The sequence below is a fragment of the Python bivittatus genome, unplaced genomic scaffold, assembly GCF_059951505.1.
Source record: "Python bivittatus isolate LINGU-HERP-01145 unplaced genomic scaffold, Pbiv_v1 ctg000480_np1212, whole genome shotgun sequence".
NCBI classification, from domain to species: domain Eukaryota; kingdom Metazoa; phylum Chordata; class Lepidosauria; order Squamata; family Pythonidae; genus Python; species Python bivittatus.
In genome coordinates this window covers 106,649,546-106,672,650 of record NW_028277075.1, presented here as the reverse complement: position 1 = coordinate 106,672,650, position 23,105 = coordinate 106,649,546, and the positions used below count along the sequence as shown (strand labels likewise).

Sequence of the window (23,105 nt, the reverse complement as noted above, 5' to 3'; positions counted from 1 at the left end):
GTAACATCTGTTTATCCCAGGGAAGGACTCGATAGGTGGACAAAAATGTCAAATCCAATCTAAACATCTGGCTGACTGTGCGATCAACCATAATAATAGACCACTTGGATAGTCCCATTGACCTTTTGGGGTCGATTTTGACCACTTTGAGGAACCCTGTTCTTTCAGTGCATACTCACTATTTGCATGGAGTTATTTACAAGTTCAAAATAAGAAAAGTGAATATGGCAGGTGCAAAAATTTGGATACATTTTCAGTTTGTACTTTGTAATAGCTCTGTTGGCAGAAATAATAGCTTCCGAATGTTTCCTATAGCCAGAGTCTTTCTATTGTTGCTTTTGGATTCCCTCCCCCACCCGACTCTTCTTTGCAGAACTCTTCTAGCTCAGAAATATTCTTAGCCCCCTTTAAATGCACTGCATATTTGAGATCTCCCCACATATTTTAATAATCTCTAAGTCTGGGAACTATGAAGGCTTTTCCAAAACCTTTACTTCTCTTTCCTGGAAGAGCTTCATGGTTGATTTGGAGGAATGTTTTAATCGTTGTCTTGCTGAAATATCCAACCTCCTTTCAGATTCAATTTCTTCAGTTTCTGGACCATTTTGAAGAGCAGCTCCACTGCAGTAATCTAGTTAGAAGATTACCAAAGGGTGGATAACTGTAACAAAATTCCTTGTCCAGAAAGGGTCTTAATCAGCATATCCACCTAAACTAATTAAAGTGGAATCCTTTGAACTCTTCTAGTGACACTTAAATCTAACATTCCCAAATTCCAAGTCTAATTCTTTACAGAAATATACCCCCCCCCCAAAGAATATTTTAATCACCACCCAGTCAAGCAGAATAACCACCCAGTAACAAAGACCTCCAGGGTAGAAAACCCTTTTTCTTCTCTGCACTTATTGCATCTGCAGATTCCTGCCCAGCAGTTTTGTTCAGGGTGTGTATGCTTTTGTGGGTTTTTGCTTTTTGTGCCTTCAAGTCAGTGTTGACTTCAGACAACTACCTGGACTAGTCCCTGTAGTTTTATTGGCAAGATTTTCAGTAGTAGTTTGCCACTGCTTTCTTCCTAGGGCTGAGAGACAATGACTGGCCCAAGGTCACCCAGATGGCTTAAAGCAGGCTAGAACTCACAGGTTTCTAGCCTGGTGCCTTAACTACTACACCAAACTGGTTCTTATTCACAGTTATTCAGGCCTTTTTGCAGGAGGACAGGCAGGTAAAAACTCCTGTAGATATGCCAGATGAATTTGTGGGCTCCTTGGCAGATAGTCACTCATATTCACTCTGGGTTGGATGCCAGTTGGGCAGAGTGAAGTAGATTCACGTAGTATAATCTGGGGTACACTTTTGAACTTGTGTGAGAAGTAGATAGGGTTCATTGTAGTTTAAACTCTGCAACCTCCAGGCTTGATCTATGCTTCTCTTTTCTTCTTTGGATGACTAGGCAAGGCATGAATAGCTAGATCTGGGAGGTTATTAATGCTTCTTTACAGGAAAAGATAAAACTTGCACCCAGCCATTTAGGTAACATTTGCCTTTTTTAGGAAAGATTGCTGAGAAGATGGTAGGGAACAATTTACAGAGGATCCTGGAAGACTCAGACAGGATTCAGGCACAGACAGTATTAGATGGTCTGGTACATGACTTTCACTGGGACTTAGATGGGAGGAGTACACCCTTCTTGGTCCTATTAGACCTCTTGGCAGCATTCAATACCATTGACTATGGTATAATTCTGCATCGCCTTCAAGAGTTGTGAGTTGGGGGCACTGTTTTATAGTGGTTCTTTTCTTATCTGAGTGTTTTAGTTGATGGATGTGGAAGGGAAGTGCTCAAGCCAATTGGAGTTCCAATGTTGAGTTCCATAAGGCTCAGGGCTCTCCCTCATGTCATTTAACATCTACATGAAATCACTGCAAGGAATTCTTCATCAGCCTGGAGTAAGGCCGCCCCAACCAGGGATACAATGAAAGTCTTGAATCAGTGTCTGAAGACTGTAGGAATCTGGATGAGGCAAAATAAACTCAGACTAAAGCCTACCAAGATATAGTTGCTAGTAAGCCTCTGGGCACTCTGATAACAGCAGACTTGGTAGTCACTCTGGACAGGGTTGTGCTATCCCTAAAAGAAGTGGACCATGACTTGGAGGCCCTCCTGGATTCACAGCTTCTGCTCAAGCAATAGGTAGAGAAAGTCACAAGGACTCTTCTCCCACTTTTGGCTGGTGTGCCAGTTATGACCCAACCTGGACCAGAATGTCCTAACATCTATAACTCGTATCTTGATCACCACCCAACTAGACAACTGAAACATGATGCATGTGGTACATTCTTTGGAGACAATCTATAAGCTACAAGCAGCGCAAAAATGCAGCAAACTCATAGCTGAAAAACCCTGACAACATAGAATTACACCTAAATTAAAGTCATTAATTTGGTCGCCAATGCTCCTGGAATATTATTGTTAAAACCCTGCACACTGAAGCACCAGGATATATCGGCAATGCTTGCCAGACTAAATGTGCTCATTCAGTCATTAACTAGAGGAGTCCTGCTCAAAATCCCCCCTCTTTGTGAAGTACATTGGGTGTGGGCAAGATAGCAGCATACTTTCACCCATAAGTATGTGCAGCTTCCACTTTGTTAACATTCCATAAACAAATCAGTTTCATTTCATAAATAAATGGGTGTCTATCTTCTTATTTTTTTATTACTATTTTAATAAGCTGTGTGTCCTTTTTCTTTTTTCTGTTTTGTTTTGCATTCTTACTGTATACTACTCAAGGTCCTTTGGGACTGTGGCAACTTATATAATACTGTACATAAAAATTAAATACATAAAATAAGAGAACATTTAAACTCAGTCTACACAAGATAAATGTTCTCTTATTTTATTTATTGACCTAATGAAGTATATTAGGATGCCCAAGCACTGGTTCAGAATAGTCCCTGGCCAAACTGAATTAAATGAAATGGAGAGGTAAGGTTTGCAGTATCAGAATATAGTCGTTCAATCTATCTCTCCAGATTCTCTCTCCCAGAATTTTCATGTAGAAGTGTTACTGAAAGAATAATAAAATTAGTTGCTGTACATAACCAAGGTTTGAATGCAATATAGCACTAATACCTTTCCAAGAGGAAAAAATATATAAAAATATTTTTAAAATATAATGCTTCTTCTTAAATATATATGAAATCTCTGAGTGTACAATATCTTATACAAGGCATATAATAAAATTCTATCTTTTAAAACAGAAACAGAGACTAGTGTTTTAATCTGGATTCAGTAGGCTTACATCCATTAAAAATGTGCCACCTGCAGATAAGCCGACATTCAAAATCTTCATATGTTTTAATTTTCACAACTGGCTTATCCACAGGTGGTATATTTTTTTATTATCCATTTTTCTTGATATGTTGGTTAAAAATTCGAGGGTCAGCTTATCTGTAGATGGGCTTATACGCAAGTATATACAGGATATACGGATAGTTTTAAAAAGTATTACCGTATATACTCGTGGATAAGTCCACCCGTGGATAAGGTGAACCCAATTTTTGGGGTGCATTTTCGTGCCTAAAATTCTCAACTTATTTGCGATTATATACAATACATAACATTTCAACAAAAAGAACTGAAAGATATTTAAAAAACTGGGAGTTAAGAAAGGACAATGGGAACAAAGGGAATAAGGATTATATTAATGTAGTGGGGCTGTACAATAAGCTGGAAGATAAAATATGCTTTATGAGTAAATAAGGTGTAATGCAATTCAATGAGTTCAACTGACTAATAGAGCTTCCAGTGGATAGCTCCTAGTACTATAGATTAAAATGCATTATGCATCTGTTCCACATTGAGGAGGTTTATTTTAAACAAGCAAAAAAGTAGTTGTGGGAGTACTAAGCAGCATCTTTACTTGAATGTATTTTAATTAGTCATCCTGGAGAAGATCTGTCTATGTCGTTGCTAAGAATCAACACCAACTCAATGTCATATAATCAATCAAAATGTACCTTAGACCATAAATGGGGGTTAAATTGTTGAGTAAGTCTTATTTGAAGATACTTCCATACAGCAATTTTCTTCACAATTATTTAAATTGTATGTCCTTAAATTTCACATGCTACAAAAAGTCACAAAGTCTATACAATCTTGTGTGTGTGTGTGTATAAATTCCCAAGCAATGTAATTATTATTGCTAGAATTGAGAGTATTAGAGATACACTCGTGTTAGTTATGAAAGCCAAAGCACCAAAAATGCAAATTACTTCATAGCTTTATTTTTATAACATAATAATGCCTTATAAAGATCCTGTGCTGAGTGTATGATTAAACAATATTCTTAGTTTCCCCAAAATCTCTCACATATGATGGCATAACTAGTAAAAACTCGTCAGTGCCTTCATCATTCAGTAACAAAGTTATTAGGAAGAAGTTCAGCCGCAATAGAATTTTCTTATGGTGTCAAAGATGGAGCAGTTTGCTCAACTGGGCAAAGTAACAGTCAGCCTCCTGAAAGAGGATGACTTTCATTTATAGTTCACGTTCAATAAAACAGAGAGACTAGTGCTCAAGAAGAAGAAAAAGAAGAGGCAAAGAGGGCCTGCCCAACTCATCCAACCAGGATTTCTCTTTGACCACCCTATCTGCAATAAACAAGTTTTGAAACCAAATAATCTTATTCAAAGAGATAAATACCTAGTTAAATTAGGCTGACTATATTGATTTTATTCAAATTCTGTGTGATAGCTACCTTCCCTTGTATTTCCTATATTCCATCTTTCCTAATAAATTCCTTTTTATATCCAAACATTTAGGTTAATTTGCTTGATCTGAAACCTTCCTGATGTACAACAGTATTTGGCTACACAGCTACTCCTCTGTTAAATTCTGTATTTCTGGTTATGGGCAGAATGACACCATCCTTTCTATTCTTCCAAGAGCTGGCCTGAAGGAAGATGTTTTTGGTAGACCACGAGTGAATCAAGAGGTTCAGTATGATTAATGGCAACTAAGCATAATTATCTTTAGTGGGTAGCTTTTGGAAAAAGGGATCTACCAATGAGGTTTTATATTTTCACCTCTTCCCAACTCAGAACATTGTTTAAAACACTTCTGACTCCTTCAATCACCTAACTTGATCTTTTAAACTACTGCAACTTATTTCACATTATTATTTTCTATTCTATTTTCTATTAATATCCTGAATATTGTATTAAATTGTTGGACTTTTCTCCCTAACATCTGCCTTAGACTACTGCAAATGATTTTACACAAATTACTATAAGAACTGTCTGGACAAAAGAAAGAAGAAATATGCTAATACCTTATAATCTTGATCTGGAAGCATGTTCAGTAAGAAAGTTACCATTTTCTGAGGAAATTCATATTTTATTGTCCAAAATAATAACTCTTCTAGAAAACATTTATGCTTCAAAACATCCATGATGGACTGATCTGTACAAAAATGAGAATAAAAGCTAGATGAAGGGGTTCAAGAGAGAACATCACATTTTGGCTTTACTAGCGTCGATATCTTAACAAATTAATCCAGCAACATGGTAAGCAAAAGTATGTTCTCCTCAGAATAACTGATCAAATCTTGCATTAGATTTAGTGGTTTTCTTAGCATAGATACAAATAATTTACTTTTTAGTAACTTATATCAAAATCCAGCATCATTGAGAGCATTTTGATAGCTAATTTAATGATACTACTGCAGCTCTATTTTTATTTTATTATAGCGTGAGGCTGTTAATGCCATCAGGAGTGGCATTAACAGCCTCACGCAAATAAAGTCCAAATAAAAATAAATAAATATTAATTTGTGGTGTGAGCGTTTGTGTGTTCTTTTCTCTCTCTCTCTGTTGTTGCAGCTCATAATGGTTTGGGATCCAAAATGTCCATTCCACAAATTAAAGGATTTCTTCTGTTTATAGAAGGGTATGAAGTTCACCAAATCATCTTCATTGTAAGAAAGGCTATTTGCATCAATCCCACTTTTTTTTCTACATTTCATTGTGTCACAGAATGTCACCCAATCTTGTGGACCATGTTTTCAAGCAGCCCAAGGCCACAGGAAGAAAGTACAGATCTGGATCCAACCATGGTTGCACTTGCATGATCCAGCAGACTGAATCCATCAGTGCTTGTGGAAAATGATTTATTTGATGAGCCATCTTCAGAAGACTGACAAATCCAGCAATTCCCCACTGAACTGGGAACAAGTTTTGGTTGGTGCCCCAGTCTTCTTTAGCCAAAAGCTTCTATATTTTTTTTAAAACTACAGTTAAAACCATTAATAATAATAGCCTAATCAAAGAGTCATGCCACTGGGAAAGGGATAGATGAAGACTTCTACCCTCTACTCCCGTTCTGCTCTTATTTTAGCCCTCCTCCCTTATATCCATGGAAGTGAAACACTGTAGAGACAGTCCACAATTCATTCTGAATGAAGGATAGCTGTTATTGTATATCTAATTAATTTGGGTTCAAGTTTCATTAGAACTATTTTCTGCATTCTTAGTTATATACTGGGAAGATCATTTGAACTATTCAAGGAAATACAAATGAAAGAAGGAATATGTAGAAAGAGAGAAGGGCAAGGCTATAAAATGAATCTTCTTCTGCAGACATTTTTTACCTTTTTTTTCACCAGTTGGATATCAGGAGTTAAAGTAAGCCTGGTTGGGTGAAATGAGACCAGGAAGCTTTATATGGACAAAGGAAGAGCTCTTTTCTGCAAATGCTCATATTCAATTATTTATATAATTATTGCATATATACAGTACATCACCTTTTCACAGGTTTAAGGCAGCGTACATGGGAGATCTTTCCTAATTTTACAACTACAATAACAATCTTACACAATAGGCTTGACTTACAACTGGCTCAAAACCACTCAGTCAGTAAAAAAAAGAGGGAGCTTAAAGACAGAACTCCTTGTTCTAAGTCCATCGTAACTGTTATCTTACACTACAGTTACTGTACAAATAAGTGTAGGAGGCCATTACCTGTAGGCAAATTTTAAATCAGTTTCTAACAGATTACAAAACACATCAGGATATTTTTGAGACAGAAACCAAAATCTCTTTATTTGAAAAACCCATATTTTAGAAGACGTCATATGCCTGTCCAATGCTCCTGATTCTACACAGTCACAGAAAACTTACCACTCAGCAGCATCTGTGGGGGAGGAGGGGATTGTCAAAAAAATCAAGATGGCAGTTGGAATTTCATGACTGAAGCCCCACTCCTCCTACATAAGCCTCAACATTGCCCACATTTACTAGAGGCAGAGTTTCGATCACACAGTCACAAGCACTATCTTGATATTTTGCCCCCACCCCACCCCCAAGCTTCTGCTCATTGACAGAATGGAAAAGAAAGATCTGGATTGAGAGAGTTCTTATAGCTGGAATATATTTCTTTAAAAAAATAGGCCTCTGACAGCCTTAATTAGTGTGGTAGCAATACAATTATACTGGGCAAGAAGAAACCATCTTTTTAACTCTTTTATTCACTTTTCCTTTAGAACTGAATAGGTGAACCTAAACCAGGCACAATACATCTACTACTAAGTCTTTATAGTCAGTCTATATTGCTCATATTTAAGATACATTTTTTTGCTTCTACAATACCATACACATTACAGATTTGAGAGCACACTCATCCTCATCCAAGGAAGCTCAAAACTATCAGTTGGGTGAAACTCAGTTATAAAACATAAAGTATCCAACAACAATTGACTATATACCTTTGGTGGTGTTGCTTAATTTTACTCTCTTGCATTTTCCCACACCTTGGCTACCATCCTGGTCCTCCTGAGATAAAGAGATTGAAAATGGATAAATAGAAAAATCTTAACATCAGATCTGTTGTGCTGTGCTCTGGGGAAAAAAAGATGGAAACAGACTCCCCCTAGGAACATTAATTTACTGCCACGTGTTATTCAGAAACACTTCCAATATTTCAAGCTAAATATTAGCATATTATTTATTGGAAATAGGTTATTAAAATATATTCTTCATCAGAAAGCTTCTTATAGTCCCTCTCAAACGTCCTCCTGCTGCTGCTAACTATTTTTATGGTTGCATCACTGGTGGATCTTATCCTGCATAAACTGTCTTTAAAGAATTACTAAAATTGTAAGTTAAGATAGAAAAGCATAATCAATGAGATATTTGCTGATTAATGGCAAAATGACTTAAAAGGTGTTATATAACTGTTAAGTTACAATGCACTCAATTAGAAACATTTGCAAAAGACCACAATATCAGTTTATTAGAAAATGATTGTAAACATTCAATGTTTAAGCACTATTAGAAGAACCCAAAGCATTTTCTAATACCTAAATGTTATATACTACAAGAAATTTCTTCCATCAACAAGTTGGAAGTGTATATAATGGCAACCTACTGAAACAGTATCATGGCATTCTCCTGAATTATAAAACTAATTAAGTATTTATCTTTCCTTCATGACAGGGAAATCTAGTTATTCAGAGGAACCTAAAGGAGGATTCATTTAAATAAATCCATTACATAAATATCAAAAGTGGAATCATGAATTTCAGAAAAGATCAAGTTTTCAGTAACTGCTTGAACATTCCTTGACACTCTCATACGATGTCAGTCTTTATATGTAATATCTACACTACTGATATATAATAATGGGAATATACTGGAGCAAGAACAGTTGAAATACACCAATATCATAAGAAAACAAACGCATTAGACTTTTTTTTTACTTTCCTAGAAGTAAATATGCTACGCTTAATTTCATCCAAGTAGAAAAATCACAATGAAGCTAATTGAATTTCAGATTTTATATCTATATGGATTTTACATGCATTTTAAAGTTTTCTGTTTATCATAAAAAAATTGGTTAATAAGGAATTTAGTAAACTGTATCCTAAAATTGCAAAATTAAATAATCCAATCTTTAGAAAGTATATTGCTCTTAAATATCCATTTCCTGTATCCTCCTCTATGTACTCAGGAGCCTTTTACATTTCCAAATGTAAATCCTGCACTGAAAAGGATCTCTCTTTTTCAACACCACAAATACCCGTGGGTATCCTGATTCTGCCCAGTCCTACCCCAAAAGATCCCTGTATCAGATACCCATCTAAATCCTCTTACTTTATATTTGGGGCATGCAACATTCTTCAGACCAAATGCTATGGGCCATTTTCAAAAGGCAGGTATAACCAGGACAAAAACACCCAAATATTTATTTCAGTTAATAAGATTGTTCCCTAGGGAACATTTTCTCCCGTCTATCATATTGAAAAAATATAATTTTGTGGCAATTTTCAAACTAATCCTGGGGGCTACATCCAAGCCTTTCAGGGTTTTGCATGCAACTCCTGGCCCTCTGGTTATACACTCTTACTTCAGATATTCCTTTGTGTCCAATATTCTGTAGAGACTAGTTTGCCTCATTAATGTAAAACACTGATTTCAACTTCAGTGTTCTTTTTAGAAATACTTTAATTAAAAAAATTAAAGTAAGCCATAGTACACTGAATGATACCAATATAAATAGTATTGCTAGAATGTAATAGATCCTATGATTCAATTAACATTTTCTACATTGTGGGACTAAAGACCTCATTCTGTTTCCCCTACAAATACAGTTTGGTATGGTCCTGAAAACTTTTGCTGAGATTAGAAACATGTATCACATTCTATTTCTACAATCATAGCTGAAAACTAGTCTGAAATAACATCAGAAAAGTCACATTCTAAAGCTGAACCTGAAATACTGCTATCAATTATGGTTTTTCAAGAAGAGATAGATTTTGACTAGTTTTACTCTGGCAACTTTTATAATAAACTGACCTGCAGAAATTTAGCAGTCTCAACAATACAAAAGGGAAAGTTTTGTTGGCTGAATTTCTGCTATGTCAAGCTATTTCTAGAAGAACAGCAAAAAAACAGATTTAAAAAGAACTAAGAAGAATATGACAAAATTCACTGACTTGAAAAGGAAAAGAAAAAGCAAAAGAGAACATTGGGCACATGCCCTGAACATTCTGCCTGATTTGGAATACTGGAAGCCTCCAGCAACAGATTAACTCAACAACCCAGAAAAGGCAGAGCCTTCAGAATGATGAAATCTTTTTGACTTAGGCTTAGTACCTTCTGACTCTCCCCTAGTTCCATCTCACTATGGCAATAATGTTGTGGAATTTGCCAAAGGAGCACAACACCAAGGAGAAATTGTCAGCAATTTCATTGCAAAAAATTTATAGAAGTTGAGGGGTACCAGGTGGGAGATGCTAGGGATCTGATTTGCTGGCCAGTTTGGGGAAGCTAGGCAGGTCCTTGTCAGTGTAACTGGGGTGAGTTCTATTGTGAGGCAAAACGGACCTTTCAGGAGGGCAGCAGATCTGGGGAAGTTCATTCTTAAAGGAAAAGGAATGTTGAGGTCACCAGCTGATGGAGGATGGAAGGTTAGGATTTCTCTAGGTTGCAGTTTCCTTGTAAGGGTTGCCGTTGAGCTGTGTTGTGAACTGGTGAGGAAGCATCTCTTCTTTGGATGAGTTGGGTTTGCAGGGGGCTTTATCTGGGGCAGGGAGCGTCAATTTGGGTCTGATGGGATTAGGCAAAGAGATGAACTAGGTTTTGACCCTGGTCATATCTAAAAGATGAGGGAAGGGAGCGTGCAGTCTTCATTTCATTTGTTAGATTCATTTTCTCCAGTACAATTAGGTCTTAGAAGATGAGGAACGTATCAGCAAACTGAGGTGTAATAAGACCAATACTAATAGAAGAGAATATATATAGCTCAGGGTTGAACTGTGGAGTCCTTGGTGCTCTCTGAGCTTGGTTGTTTGATTGCAGATGTTTCATTACCCGACTAAGTAACATCCGTCTGCAATCAAACAACCAAGCTCAGAGAGCACCAAGGACTCTACAAAACTAATACTGCATTGTATTCCTCTGACTCACTCATGGCTGGTTCAAGATGCCTCTGTACTTATAAAACCAGAAGGAATCTTCATAGTATAACTGATGCTGTTTTCCCAGTTTTGGGAAACTGGAATGTACGTAAGCTGACTTAAATATGGCTGCAATTATTGCTGATCTCCAAAAACAGAAATGGGATGGAATACACTTATCTTAAAGACTGCTTCTACAGATATAGAAGTGAGCCAACTGGCTACTATACAAAGCTCTGAGGGAAGTGCCTTAATGGAGAACACTATCAAGGAAGCTGAATTAGTGAAAACTTAGGCAGAATTGCTGGAACATCCTGAGGCCAAATAGATATTGTATCCTCAATGTCTATAGCAAGCTTTAAATCATCTAGGTGCAAGGACAGTAGATCCTAGGATACAATAGTGAGCCACTGTAGTCATAGCTTTCATTTTCTTGGTGTTTTTTCCCCTGGAGGATAAACCAGGGATCCATATTCAAACATTATCCTAAACTTGACTCAGTCATCAACAGCTATTAATTTTGATTTGCCTCAGGATACTGGAAAGTAGAAGACTTGAAGGAAGAAATAAAGCATCCCTAAGATCTGGACTGCAATTTGTCAGTGATGCAAACAGGTTTACTGATATAGTACTAAAATGGCCCAGAAGAAGTTGATAATTATTTTTATGTACTAAAAATCCAAAGAAAGGCAAGGTCTTGGATGGATATAATATTGTCTTAGCTAAACAGATCAATTAAAATAATAAATTCGCTATTTCTTTTTTAAAGAGAGGTGTTTCATAAAGCAGAGGCAATCCCGGGAGCAAGTAATTTATTTAAACTAAAAAGAGGTTGTCATAGATGTTAGGATTAGTGGAAGAAGCTAATCCCTTGCTCCATGTTGATTAGGGCTTTCAGTGGTCTTCCTCTGCACTGATTACTTTTACTGAACCTAAATGATACAAGTGGTTTTGGTAGGAAAGACAGAGGGACTTTCCCACATCCCCACCCCTATGCCATATACCCATTTCAACAAATCTACTCAGCTCTAGAGAAATTTTATATGACCCCAAATTATGCTTGCCTGAGAAGCTTCTATAGTGGTTAATACTCAACAGTGGACCTTGAGGAACAGTCTCAATGGTGCTAGGCATAGCACAACTGAGCCTGCGTATAACTAAATACCACATTATTGTCTTGGAAAATAATGTTGTAACTCACATAAACAGTTTCTGAGTGGCCTGAATAGCAGCTGGAACTATTGTTTATAGGCTCTCGGAGATTTTCTGAAAGCGATGCAATGATACAAGCATAACCAACAGTCGTTGAGATTTATTTATTTATTTATTAATTATTAAATTTGTATGCCGCCCATCTCCCCCAATGGGTGACTCTTGGTTTTACTCAAGGATTTGGAGATATTCACTTAGGGTCCTTGACAGGGTCAAAGAGGTGACTGGTTTGGAAAAAAAAAAAGAACACTCAAAGGAAATGGAACAAGACAAGCAAGCTTTCAGACATAATATATATTTTCAATTATAATTATATAATTGAGACATAAGAAAGCTTAAGTCAGAAATAAAAGCTTTGGGAGATAAATAGCTTTAGAACTAGAATCGCAGAGTGAAAATAGGAGGAAAAGTTCTGTCCTGGGCAAGAGACAGAGAAGACCTGAAAGAAGCTAGTGAATTCAAAGACCTTTCATAATGTGAAATCCTGCCTTTTTTGGAAAAGTAAAAAGACAACCAATTCTTGGCTACATCTTCACAATGTAACATCATCCATTTATTGAGTGGATTCTCCATTGAAATATGATTCTTGGTTTGGATAACATTTAAATAGGACCATATAATAGAAAAATATTTTATAAATTTATAAAACCTATTATTTAAAATGTTATTTTTTTTCTTTTTTCATTCACAATTTTTATTTTTAATTATGGACATAGCTTATCACAGTAACTCTTTCCATTTATGTATGATTAAAAAGTCTTTCAGCATCCATGTGTACCTATAACAAGAAGGTGATCTCTGCACATAGTTGCAACATATGGCACTGTTTGCTTCCATATGTGGGAACTACATTAGCTAAATCCTTCTTGACCGTGAGCCAGGAGCCTAGTTCCAGGCCAGAACTGCAGAGAGACTGAAGCTTCAGTGGTCCTCTTACCCTATTTTTTCCTTTTTATTTTTGCACTACACAGATTGATTGAAAGTTAAGAGGAAGTCAGGAAGAAGCTGATCCAAGAATTATCCAAAGGGCTTTTTCTTGTTCTGAGAATTCCTGGTTTAGAAAACTGAATGCATATTTATGCCAGGATTCATTTTTTCGCTCTTATCTTTATTACATATATTAAGATAAATACTGATTTATAATGCTATAAATGTAGAACATGTGAAAAAAATGTAATAGCCATTACTGATTCAACCACAGATTTAGAAAGATGCATATCATATTCTCAGTAACACTAGTTAAAACCTGTTCTACACGATTAAATTCACATGATATTAAGCTAGCCTATTTTCAGAAATTGCTATCTATGCTATGATTTCTAAAGTTGAAAAATTAGTTCAACAAGAGCAGTAATAACAGTTTTCTTAGTGGAGGCATTTTCAGCATAAATGATACTATTCAATCAATTTGTTAACAAAGACAAATACAATGAGGCTCATGATATATTAATTTCTGTCACATAAGATTACACTTTATTTTATTCTGAAGAAATCTCACCTCATCTGAAGAGTCACCTTGCCCTGAAGCTGGTGTAGCACCTGCAAAACCTTGTGAAATTAAAAATTAAAATATCCTTTGTAATTCACACAAAACTGGAAAAATATTTTAAAAACAAACCTACAGTTCTTCTTCCATATAAACCTACATTAATTCTTTAGAATCTGAAATTAAAGTCTAACTGGAAAATGCTAAATTCTTAAGTGATACTTGTGATTTGGTACTATCTCTAGAATGGAACACAAATGTAGGTTGCTACTACTGAAATGTCATTTTAGCACAATTACTATTTGTAATTCAAAATGTTGTATTTTCTAAACTTATCAGAAAGGGGTCCTAATATTTCTACGTAATTTAAACTGGTATTTAAGAATCAGATATTCCCCAATTTTGAAAACTGAATAAGGATTTTGATACACTTTTTGCTCCCTTTATTTGTGCACTTTCAAGAACATTTCATAAGCCACTTTAAAAGTTCTATATGTTAACATAAATAAATCAAAGTTGGGAATTCTTCAAGTAATAATTACAAGTATTTTTTTTAATACAAACCTTGAACTACTGAAGCGCTAGCTCCAGCTGCTTGATCCTGCATTCCACATGCAAGCTTATCTTCAGGAAATGTCAGTCCAGAACCTTTCAAAGCTACAAGGTATTTTTCATGGCTTTTCCTTGTACATGTATTTTCTCCACCACCTTAAATATATTTTAAAGATACAAGTTCACTCCAAGGACCAATCCTTACAGAATGATACAAGCTAAAATGTTTGGCTAACAGACAACATTATAATACAGTGGGGCAAAAAAGTATTTAGTCAGCCACCAATTGTGCAAGTTCTCCCACTTAAAAAGATGAGAGAGGCCTGTAATTTTCATCATAGGTATACCTCAACTATGAGAGAAAAAATGGGGGAAAAAATCCAGAAAATCACATTGTCTGATTTTTAAAGAATTTATTTGCAAATCATGGTGGAAAATAAGTATTTGGTCAATATCAAAAGTCCATCTCAATACTTGGTTATATATCCTTTGTTGGCAATGACAGAGGTCAAACGTTTTCTGTAAGTCTTCACAAGGTTTTCACACACTGTTGCTGGTATTTTGGCCCATTCCTCCATGCAGATCTCCTCTACAGCAGTGATGTTTTGGGGCTGTCGCTGGGCAACACCGACTTTCAACTCCCTCCAAAGGTTTTCCACGAGGTTGAGATCTGGAGACTGGCTAGGCCACTCCAGGACCTTGAAATGCTTCTTACGAAGCCACTCCTTCGTTGCCCGGGCGGTGTGTTTGGGATCATTGTCATGCTGAAAGACCCAGCCACGTTTCATCTTCAATGCCCTTGCTGATGGAAGGAGGTGTTCACTCAAAATCTCACGATACATGGCCCCATTCATTCTTTCCTTTACACGGATCAGTCGTCCTGGTCCCTTTGCAGAAAAACAGCCCCAAAGCATGATGCTTCACAGTAGGTGATCTTTGGATGCAACTCAGCATTCTCTCTCCTCCAAACACGACGAGTTGAGTTTAGATCAAAACATTCTACTTTGGTTTCATCTGACCATATGACATTCTCCCAATCCTCTTCTGGATCATCCAAATGCTCTGTAGCAAACTTCAGACGGGCCCAGACGTGTACTGGCTTAAGCAGGGGGACACATCTGGCACTGCAGGATTTGAGTCCCTGGCAGCATAGTGTGTTACTGATGGTAGCCTTTGTTACTTTGGTCCCAGCTCTCTGCAGGTCATTCACTAGGTCCCCCCATGTGGTTCTGGGATTTTTGCTCACCATTCTTGTGATCATTTTGACCCCACGGGGTGAGATTTTACATGGAGCCCCAGATCAAGGGAGATTATCAGTGGTCTTATATGTCTTCCATTTTCTTATTATTGCTCCCACAGTTGATTTCTTCACACCAAGCTGCTTGCCTATTGCAGATCCAGTCTTCCCAGCCTGGTGCAAGTCTACAATTTTGTTTCTGGTGTCCTTCGACAGCTCTTTGGTCTTGGCCATAGTGAAGTTTGGAATGTGATTGTTTGAGGTTTTGGACAGGTGTCTTTTATACTGATAACAAGGTCAAACAGGTGCCATTACTACAGGTAACGAGTGGAGGACAGAGGAGCCTCTTAAGGAAGTAGTTACAGATCTGTGAGAGCCAGACATCTTGCTTGTTTGTAGGTGACCAAATACTTATTTTCCACCATGATTTGCAAATAAATTCTTTAAAAATCAGACAATGTGATTTTCTGGATTTTTTTTTCTCATTTTGTCTCTCATAGTTGAGGTATACCTATGATGAAAATTACAGGCCTCTCTCATCTTTTTAAGTGGGAGAACTTGCACAATTGGTGGCTGACTAAATACTTTTTTGCCCCACTGTATATGGTCCATGAATAAGTAGTACACAGAAATTGTTGACTATTAAAAGAAATTATGCACTATTATTCATTTGAGGCATGGGATTGGTGTATATACCTTCAAATTATGCTTTTCATTCATAAATATATTTTCCAGCATTTAGACTATAATGCTTAGTTAGGAAGAAAATTTGATTCCTTTGTGGATAGCATATTCAGCCACAGTGAGTCAAGTAAGGAACTGTGGTCACAGACCTTTCTGAGATGTGAATACACCAGAACTGAAAATCAGCCAGGCTATAGCCCATCCATCCTTTTATTGTTTTGTGACTGTTTAAATTAATTATCAAAGGTTGAGCATTTCTGCATAATACCATTCCAAAATGGGAACTGTAAACCTGGCTCCAAAATTAAGACCAATACACCAGCATGGTGATACCTTCACCAGCGTAAATTCTATTTAATTGTTTAATTTGGTTTTGGGAATGCTGTTTTCTTGTTCAACCCCAGAATGCTGTTAAAAAACATTCTTATAATCAGGAAAGGCTTTATATAAATTATATAAAGGCTAATAGAGGAAGTCCTAATTAAGCTTGCAAAATACTGAAGTTCTGCTATTGAAATGGACTCTAAGTATAGGCCTTTTAAATATATATTTTTTATTTGAATTGTCACCTTCAGCTTACACTTATGTAAAAATATTAAATTGTTTTCATGCAATTTGTCACTTGCCGCTCAACTGGGTAAGTAATGAATTGCACCACAGGAGGCATTGTTGATCCTGTCTCTCCATCTCTTTATAGGTACTTGTGAAATTCTTAGCACACTGGCTGCATTCTCACATTGCACTAAAGCATGGTTTGCTTAACCATAATTTCCTGAATAAAGTACAATGGCTTAGTTTACACACTAAGCTATCATCCATGATTTACCAATCACAATGTCTGGGTCATTCAACTCTTAAGCCAAAACAAAATAAAGAACATTATGGCGTAGCGCAATGTGTGAAACTAAATCACTACTTTTGCTCCTATCTTCATGGACCTTTAAAGCTGGAACTGTTAGTTTGAGCAATAAAAAGAACAATATAGTGTTACAGGGGACACAATGACGCATTTACTAGAGATCTAGGGAAAAGAACAGAAACAATATGCTGCATATATTCTGTATTTAAGAATTTGAATTACAGTATGCTCTTCAGAACAAACATTTGTGGAAGGCAGCTTACAAAATCTTTTAAGAACCAGTATCTAAAATATCTAAACTATAGATTATTAGCAGCACAAACCAAATCCTAAAAGCAACTAAAATATATTTTTCAACAATTAAAATAGCAGAAACTGAAATCAGTAACACTTAAATAGATCAACAGTATGTGCAGTTTATAGGAAGATAAAGCCTGCTCCTCTTTTAGCAAATACCCTGATCCTAAAGCATAAAAACAAGATTAATAATGAACACTCCTTCAAGCAAAATAAAACAATAACTCACCAGAACTAAGACTTTTATAGTACTGCTGATTGGTCAAAACCTGAGTAAGGACTGAACGCATTGCTCCTCCCATTTTTGTCAGATCTTCCAGAAATGAAATGTGGGGTTCCAACATCTGAAGAACTTTGTGAAGTTCTTTTTCTGATGGCAAATCAAGAACTGAAAGAAGCCAAGCAAGTAATTTGCAGGAAATTGAGTAAATGGTTCTAATTATTTAATAACTAGATTAACTGGATCTGGTTTGACTGGACTGGATACTATTTTGCCAAGCACAGCACCCCATTCCTGCAACCATAACTTTAAAGCAGTGTTGTCCAAACTTGGCCACTTTAAGATGAGTGGACTTCAAGTCCCAGAATTCCCCAGCCAGCATGTGGTGCCACAGCCATGCTGGCTGGGGAATTCTGGGAGTTGAAGTCCACTCATCTTAAAGTGGCCAAGTTTGGACAACACTGCTTTAAACCATAAATGCACCACATACCATAATGACAATTCTAAGCACAAACTTGCTGGTCAAGAATTTCTTCAATAGAAATCTCTTAGTACTAAAGGGCTTGTGGGTCTCCAGCCTAATGAGATATAATTTTTAGATATTTATTTTATTTTCTATTCACATTTTTCTTTTTAGGTTGCCAGTACAAGATCACAGGTCCACTTAGCAGACCATATGCCATCTGAATTGGTAATCACACTCCCTACTGTCAGTTTTCTGAATATTAGTACTGATGTTGCTACTTGTTTTACCACTTGTATGCTTCAGTGAATCAGTTTTCAGTCACTGAGCCATTCTTGGAAACCAACAGTCTATTGGGGCATGCACCGCTGAGGCAGCAAGTGAACTTTCAAAGTTGACAGTTAATGGGCACAAGGAGGCAGGGCTGATGTGGTGAGTGGGCTCTCGCCAACTGTCTAGCATGCATAGGGAGGCAGAGCTAAAATGGTAAACCAGCTCTTGCCAGCTGACTGTTGGTATGCATACAGAGATAGGGCTAAAGTGGCAACTGGATTCTGGCCTGGGAATGTGGGGAAACCATCATATCACCTGGTGAAATTGAATCACGCTTTGAAAATTACAGTTAATTACTTCATAATTTTAATGCCTTTATGTGACAAGAACTGCTGACATTGCTGCAAGTGGTTTTGGATAACACAGGTTATTTTGATGTAGTACAATCTGGATTCCTACTTAATTTGGGGACAGAATTAATTGTGCTCATCTTGTGGATGTCTTATATCAAGGAATGGATAAGCAATACAATCCTATTAGTTCCTCGGACCTAAGTGGCCTTCCACGATTCACTATTATATCCTTCTGGTTTCAGTCCTTTCTGAAAAGACAAAGCCAAAAAATGATACTGGAGAATTTCTCCTCTATTCTGTGACTTTTGGGATAACTCAATATTCTGTTTTGTCCCCATATTTTGCATCATCTCCACAAAGCCATTCACAGAAGCCACCAGGAATTTGGGTTGAAGTAACAATTAAACAGGATGAGCTCCTGTTTCCTCCCCAGTTCCTGTCAACCCAACAGGTCGAAAACTCACTTGAGTAGATAAATGGGTACTCTCACTCCAGTGGGAGGAAAAATGCTGGCGGCGCCTTGCAAAAAAGGAGTTGGGAGCAGTTGCCGGTAAGCGCAAAAAACCGCGCGCGCCCGAAAAGGGTGCGAAGCAACGGAAACCCCGCCTCCTGCGCTCGCCAACTGGGCTCTGCTCTAGGAAGGAGGCTCTGGCAAACCACTTCCGAAAAACAATTGCCTTGAAAACTGCAAGGACTCGTCCAAGCAGTCACTGCAGGGTCAGCAATGACTGAGCGCAGACAAAAAAAAAAAAAAAATCATTTTAGCTAAGTAATTAACTGTTCCTGTCCTCCTATATTCAGTATAGGGTTGCGGTTGCTCTTATTACTTTTATACCCAACTAGAAGACTCGTTTTCTTGATTTTTGACATTTTCAATTATCCAAGTATTTTTCCTTCCTTCCTTCATCACTCCACTCAATATCTTGACTATAATCTGGTACTCATAGCTTGGCTTTTGCCATTCATACTTCATTAAGAAGGGCACTGTATACTAGCTATAATGCATTTTTTTTATTTTTTTTTAGAATTATTATTCAAAACAACACAGAATACAAACATCTCCTCTTCCACCTCAACACAGATAGAATTCAATTTTTTTTCCCAGTCCTTCAAAAAACACAAAAGTTGCTTAAACAGGATAGCACAGAAGAAGAAATAGCTTCAAGGGACTCTACAGAATCTTGCTATATTAAATTCACTTGATTCACTTTGATTTGATTGATTCACTTACAATATTACAATATACATACTTCTGTCATACTTTGTCAAAACATCTCTCACTTGCAAATCATGAGTTACTTGAAACTAAACTTTCCTATAAAATATTGATTTTTTTTTTACTGATTATCTGCCATCAAGTTGGTGTTGACACTTTGTGACCACATAGATATTCTCAATGATCCTTGAAAATAAAAAGGAATATAAAATCCCAACCCATCCAAACCAAACCAAAGAAATAAAACTAAATTTATTAGCAGTGTTAAGATTCTGACTTGTGAGATAACACACATATATTGATATTAAGTTTACCTGGCTCATTATAACCTTCTCTTAAGTACTGAATAAGACAGAAGATGAATTGTGGGAGAACTAGTTCTGACATTATCAACAAATCTTTTGGAACAGATGGAACTTCTGAGCTTGATTTTATTCGATGTCTTTTGCAAAACCTGTAAATAAAGTTATTCAAAATTAAATTCTGACAATTTTTTAAAAAAACATTTATTTATTTTTATTTATAGGCTGCCCGACTCCCAAATGTCCCTAGGTGGATTACAACTAAAAACCAATTTATATTAAAAAAATAGAACAAGCCAGAAAAGGAAAGTACAAAAAAGAAAAATAAAAGAAAGCAAGACCAGACCAAAAAGGGGACTCCACAATCCCTCTGTCCCAAAGGCCTGGGAGAACAACCAGGTCTTCAACAATTTCCTGAATGAAATAAAGAATGATGTTTGCATATAGTTGGAAAACAACTCAAACAAAACAATGTCATACAGAAGAAAGTAAAGAACTGTTCTCTATTGCCACAGAATACAAAACTCAACACAAAGGAGTTAAGTTGCAGGAAAGCAGATTCCAATTTAATGTTAGGAAAAGGTCTTAACCATAACAACAAATTGAACAGTGCAGCCAGTTACAGATAGTCCTCGGGTTATGATGGCAATTGGGAGTGGAATTTCTATCACTAAGCAATGCAGTCATAAAATGCAATGTCATGTGACTGCATCACTTAGCGACAGCAATCCTGGCAGTTCTGGTTGCAACTCCAGGATTGCATGGGTCATTAAGTGGGAAGAGGTGGGAGTCTCAGGCAAGCAGGTTGATGGGTATGCAGGTGCTGTGTGGGGTGCCACAGCAGGTGCTCTAGAGCTTGGGCAGGTATACAGGTGCTGCTGCAGGTAGGCACTCCGGAGCATGGGTAGGTGCATGGATGCCATGGGGGGTTGCTGCAGGCAGGTGCTGTGAGCACGGGTAGGTGTGTAGGGAAGTACCGCAGGCAGGCACTACAGTGTGCAAGCGTGTGAAAAAGCAGCAGGAGCAGGAGCAGGAGCAGGAGCAGGAGCAGGAGCAGGAGCAGGAGCAGGAGCAGGAGCAGGAGCAGGAGCAGGAGCAGGAGCAGGAGCAGGAGCAACTTCTAACTTCCTGCCAGCTTCCCCACTGACTTTGTTTGTAGAAAGCTGACAGGGAATGTTGGAAATCATGATCACGTGACTGCGGCTCACTGCGATGGCATGAGTCCCCCTTGTGCAGCACTGTCGTAACTCTGCATGGTCACCAAACAACGATTGGTAATCAAAAAGATACTGGCTCCCCTTCACTGGACGTGTTCATTACTGGATGTGCCAAATGGAGGCTAGAACTATCAAGGATCTTTAAAACTGGATTTCTACACTGAGCAAGGGATTGGTCTCAATGGCTTAAATGGTCCCTTTTAATTCTATGATTCTATGATTATTCACTGGATCTTAATGCCACACTTAAGCCAATCTGTATACTTGCATGAAATCACAAAAAAACCTAGTCTATTTATAACTACTTTTTAAATACTAACACTTCAATAAAAGTTGATGATTACTTTTTAATATAATAGTATTATTCAAACTTGGAGCTTTTCTGTGCCATGAATTCAGATAAAGAATTGCTTCCTGAAAGAAGACTAGCCCCTTTTCTTAAGCAAGAAGTAAAAATAATTTTATTTCATTTTTTTCCCAAAAAAAAATTATATCAAACCAATTAACAGAAAAAATGTATACATATAACATTGCAGTATACCACCAAAATCAATGTTTTTCAAAAGAAAAATACATGGAAAATTATAAATAGGGCAACGTTAAAAAAGCAACACTTTCTTGTCTGTTTGTAAAAAAAAAAAAATTAAAATTTTGTCAAACAAAACATACTAACAATCTATTGAGTATTGATTTTTCCTTCCAGTGTTACATAATGTTTCTTTTAACCAGTTCTCAAGCATGAACGGCTCATAAGTACTGACTGATACCAAGCATATAACCAAGCAGAACGTATGCATCTTTGACCAAACTGAGCCCTCCCCCTGGCCAAAGCTGCCACCTGAATCCAAACAGGTCAGTGCAACCCCACTTAGAGTCTCCAGTTCCAGGACCCATGGGGACCCAAACCCATAGCCACTCAAACTTGGAAGGGTTAAGCTGAAGCCTGTTCTTCCCCATCCAGACTCCCACATTTGGGCAGAATTTTGACAACTTTGCTCGGCAGCCAGAGGCAGAGACGTACAATGGGGAATTATCAGCATACTGATGATACTGTACCCTGTGCTGATGATGACTTCTCCCAGAGGCTTCATGTATATCTTCAAGAGGAAAGGGGAGAGCCCTGTGGCACCCACAAAGCAAGAGTTTGGACTAAGCCAACACAACAACTGGAGCTGGTCCTGGAGGAAGAAGGAGAACCACAGCAAAAGGGTGCCTCCCACCCCCAACTGAGTATCTGGTCCAGAATGTTACCACAGTTGATGGTATCAAAGGCCACTGAGAGATCAAGGAGGGCTAGGATGGGTGCACGATCCTCATCCCAAGCCCATCACAGGTCATCCACAAGTGCAACCAAAGCTGTCTCAGTACTGTTATCAATGAATTATTTTTATTTAATTATTTCCCTCCCACTACAAACAACGAAAAGGAAATTATTTAGATTAATCAAATGGGTAGTCTAAAATTCGTGCTGGTCTAAGGATGTGGAAAAGAGTTGGAAGGTAGCCTTAAGAACCTTAGATTGACTAAGTCCAGCCTTCGGCATGACCTCAAAGTATCCCAATGAATTGTATGACATTTTCACAGGGGCAATAGTTTGTGCCCTCAGTGATTTACTGAGCGAACAGACATAACAGTATTAACTACAGGGGGTTGGGTAGCAGGAAATGGTGGAATGATAGAGGGTTGCTGGATGTGACATGGCTGCAAAACGAGTAAGTCAAGGGCAGCTGCTAGGAACAAGTTGTATGTATGTATTGTCCATATGTATGTATTTATATAG

At 37.4% G+C, this 23,105-nt stretch overlaps 1 protein-coding gene across 4 annotated transcripts in view; it reads right to left on the bottom strand.

The window, feature by feature from the left end:
• UBR3 (ubiquitin protein ligase E3 component n-recognin 3) overlaps positions 1 to 23,105 on the bottom strand; it is a 114,201-nt gene that overhangs the window by 83,236 nt on the left and 7,860 nt on the right. For all 4 annotated transcript variants that reach the window (XM_088146714.1, XM_088146715.1, XM_088146716.1 and 1 more), the window contains exons 2-7: positions 20,121 to 20,260; positions 17,511 to 17,669; positions 14,217 to 14,360; positions 13,665 to 13,714; positions 7,763 to 7,829; positions 5,333 to 5,463 (exon numbers count right to left, since the gene is read on the bottom strand). In XM_088146714.1, the coding sequence (XP_088002840.1) occupies positions 5,333 to 5,463; positions 7,763 to 7,829; positions 13,665 to 13,714; positions 14,217 to 14,360; positions 17,511 to 17,669; positions 20,121 to 20,260 (691 nt within the window). The remainder of the gene's footprint in view (positions 1 to 5,332; positions 5,464 to 7,762; positions 7,830 to 13,664; positions 13,715 to 14,216; positions 14,361 to 17,510; positions 17,670 to 20,120; positions 20,261 to 23,105) is intronic.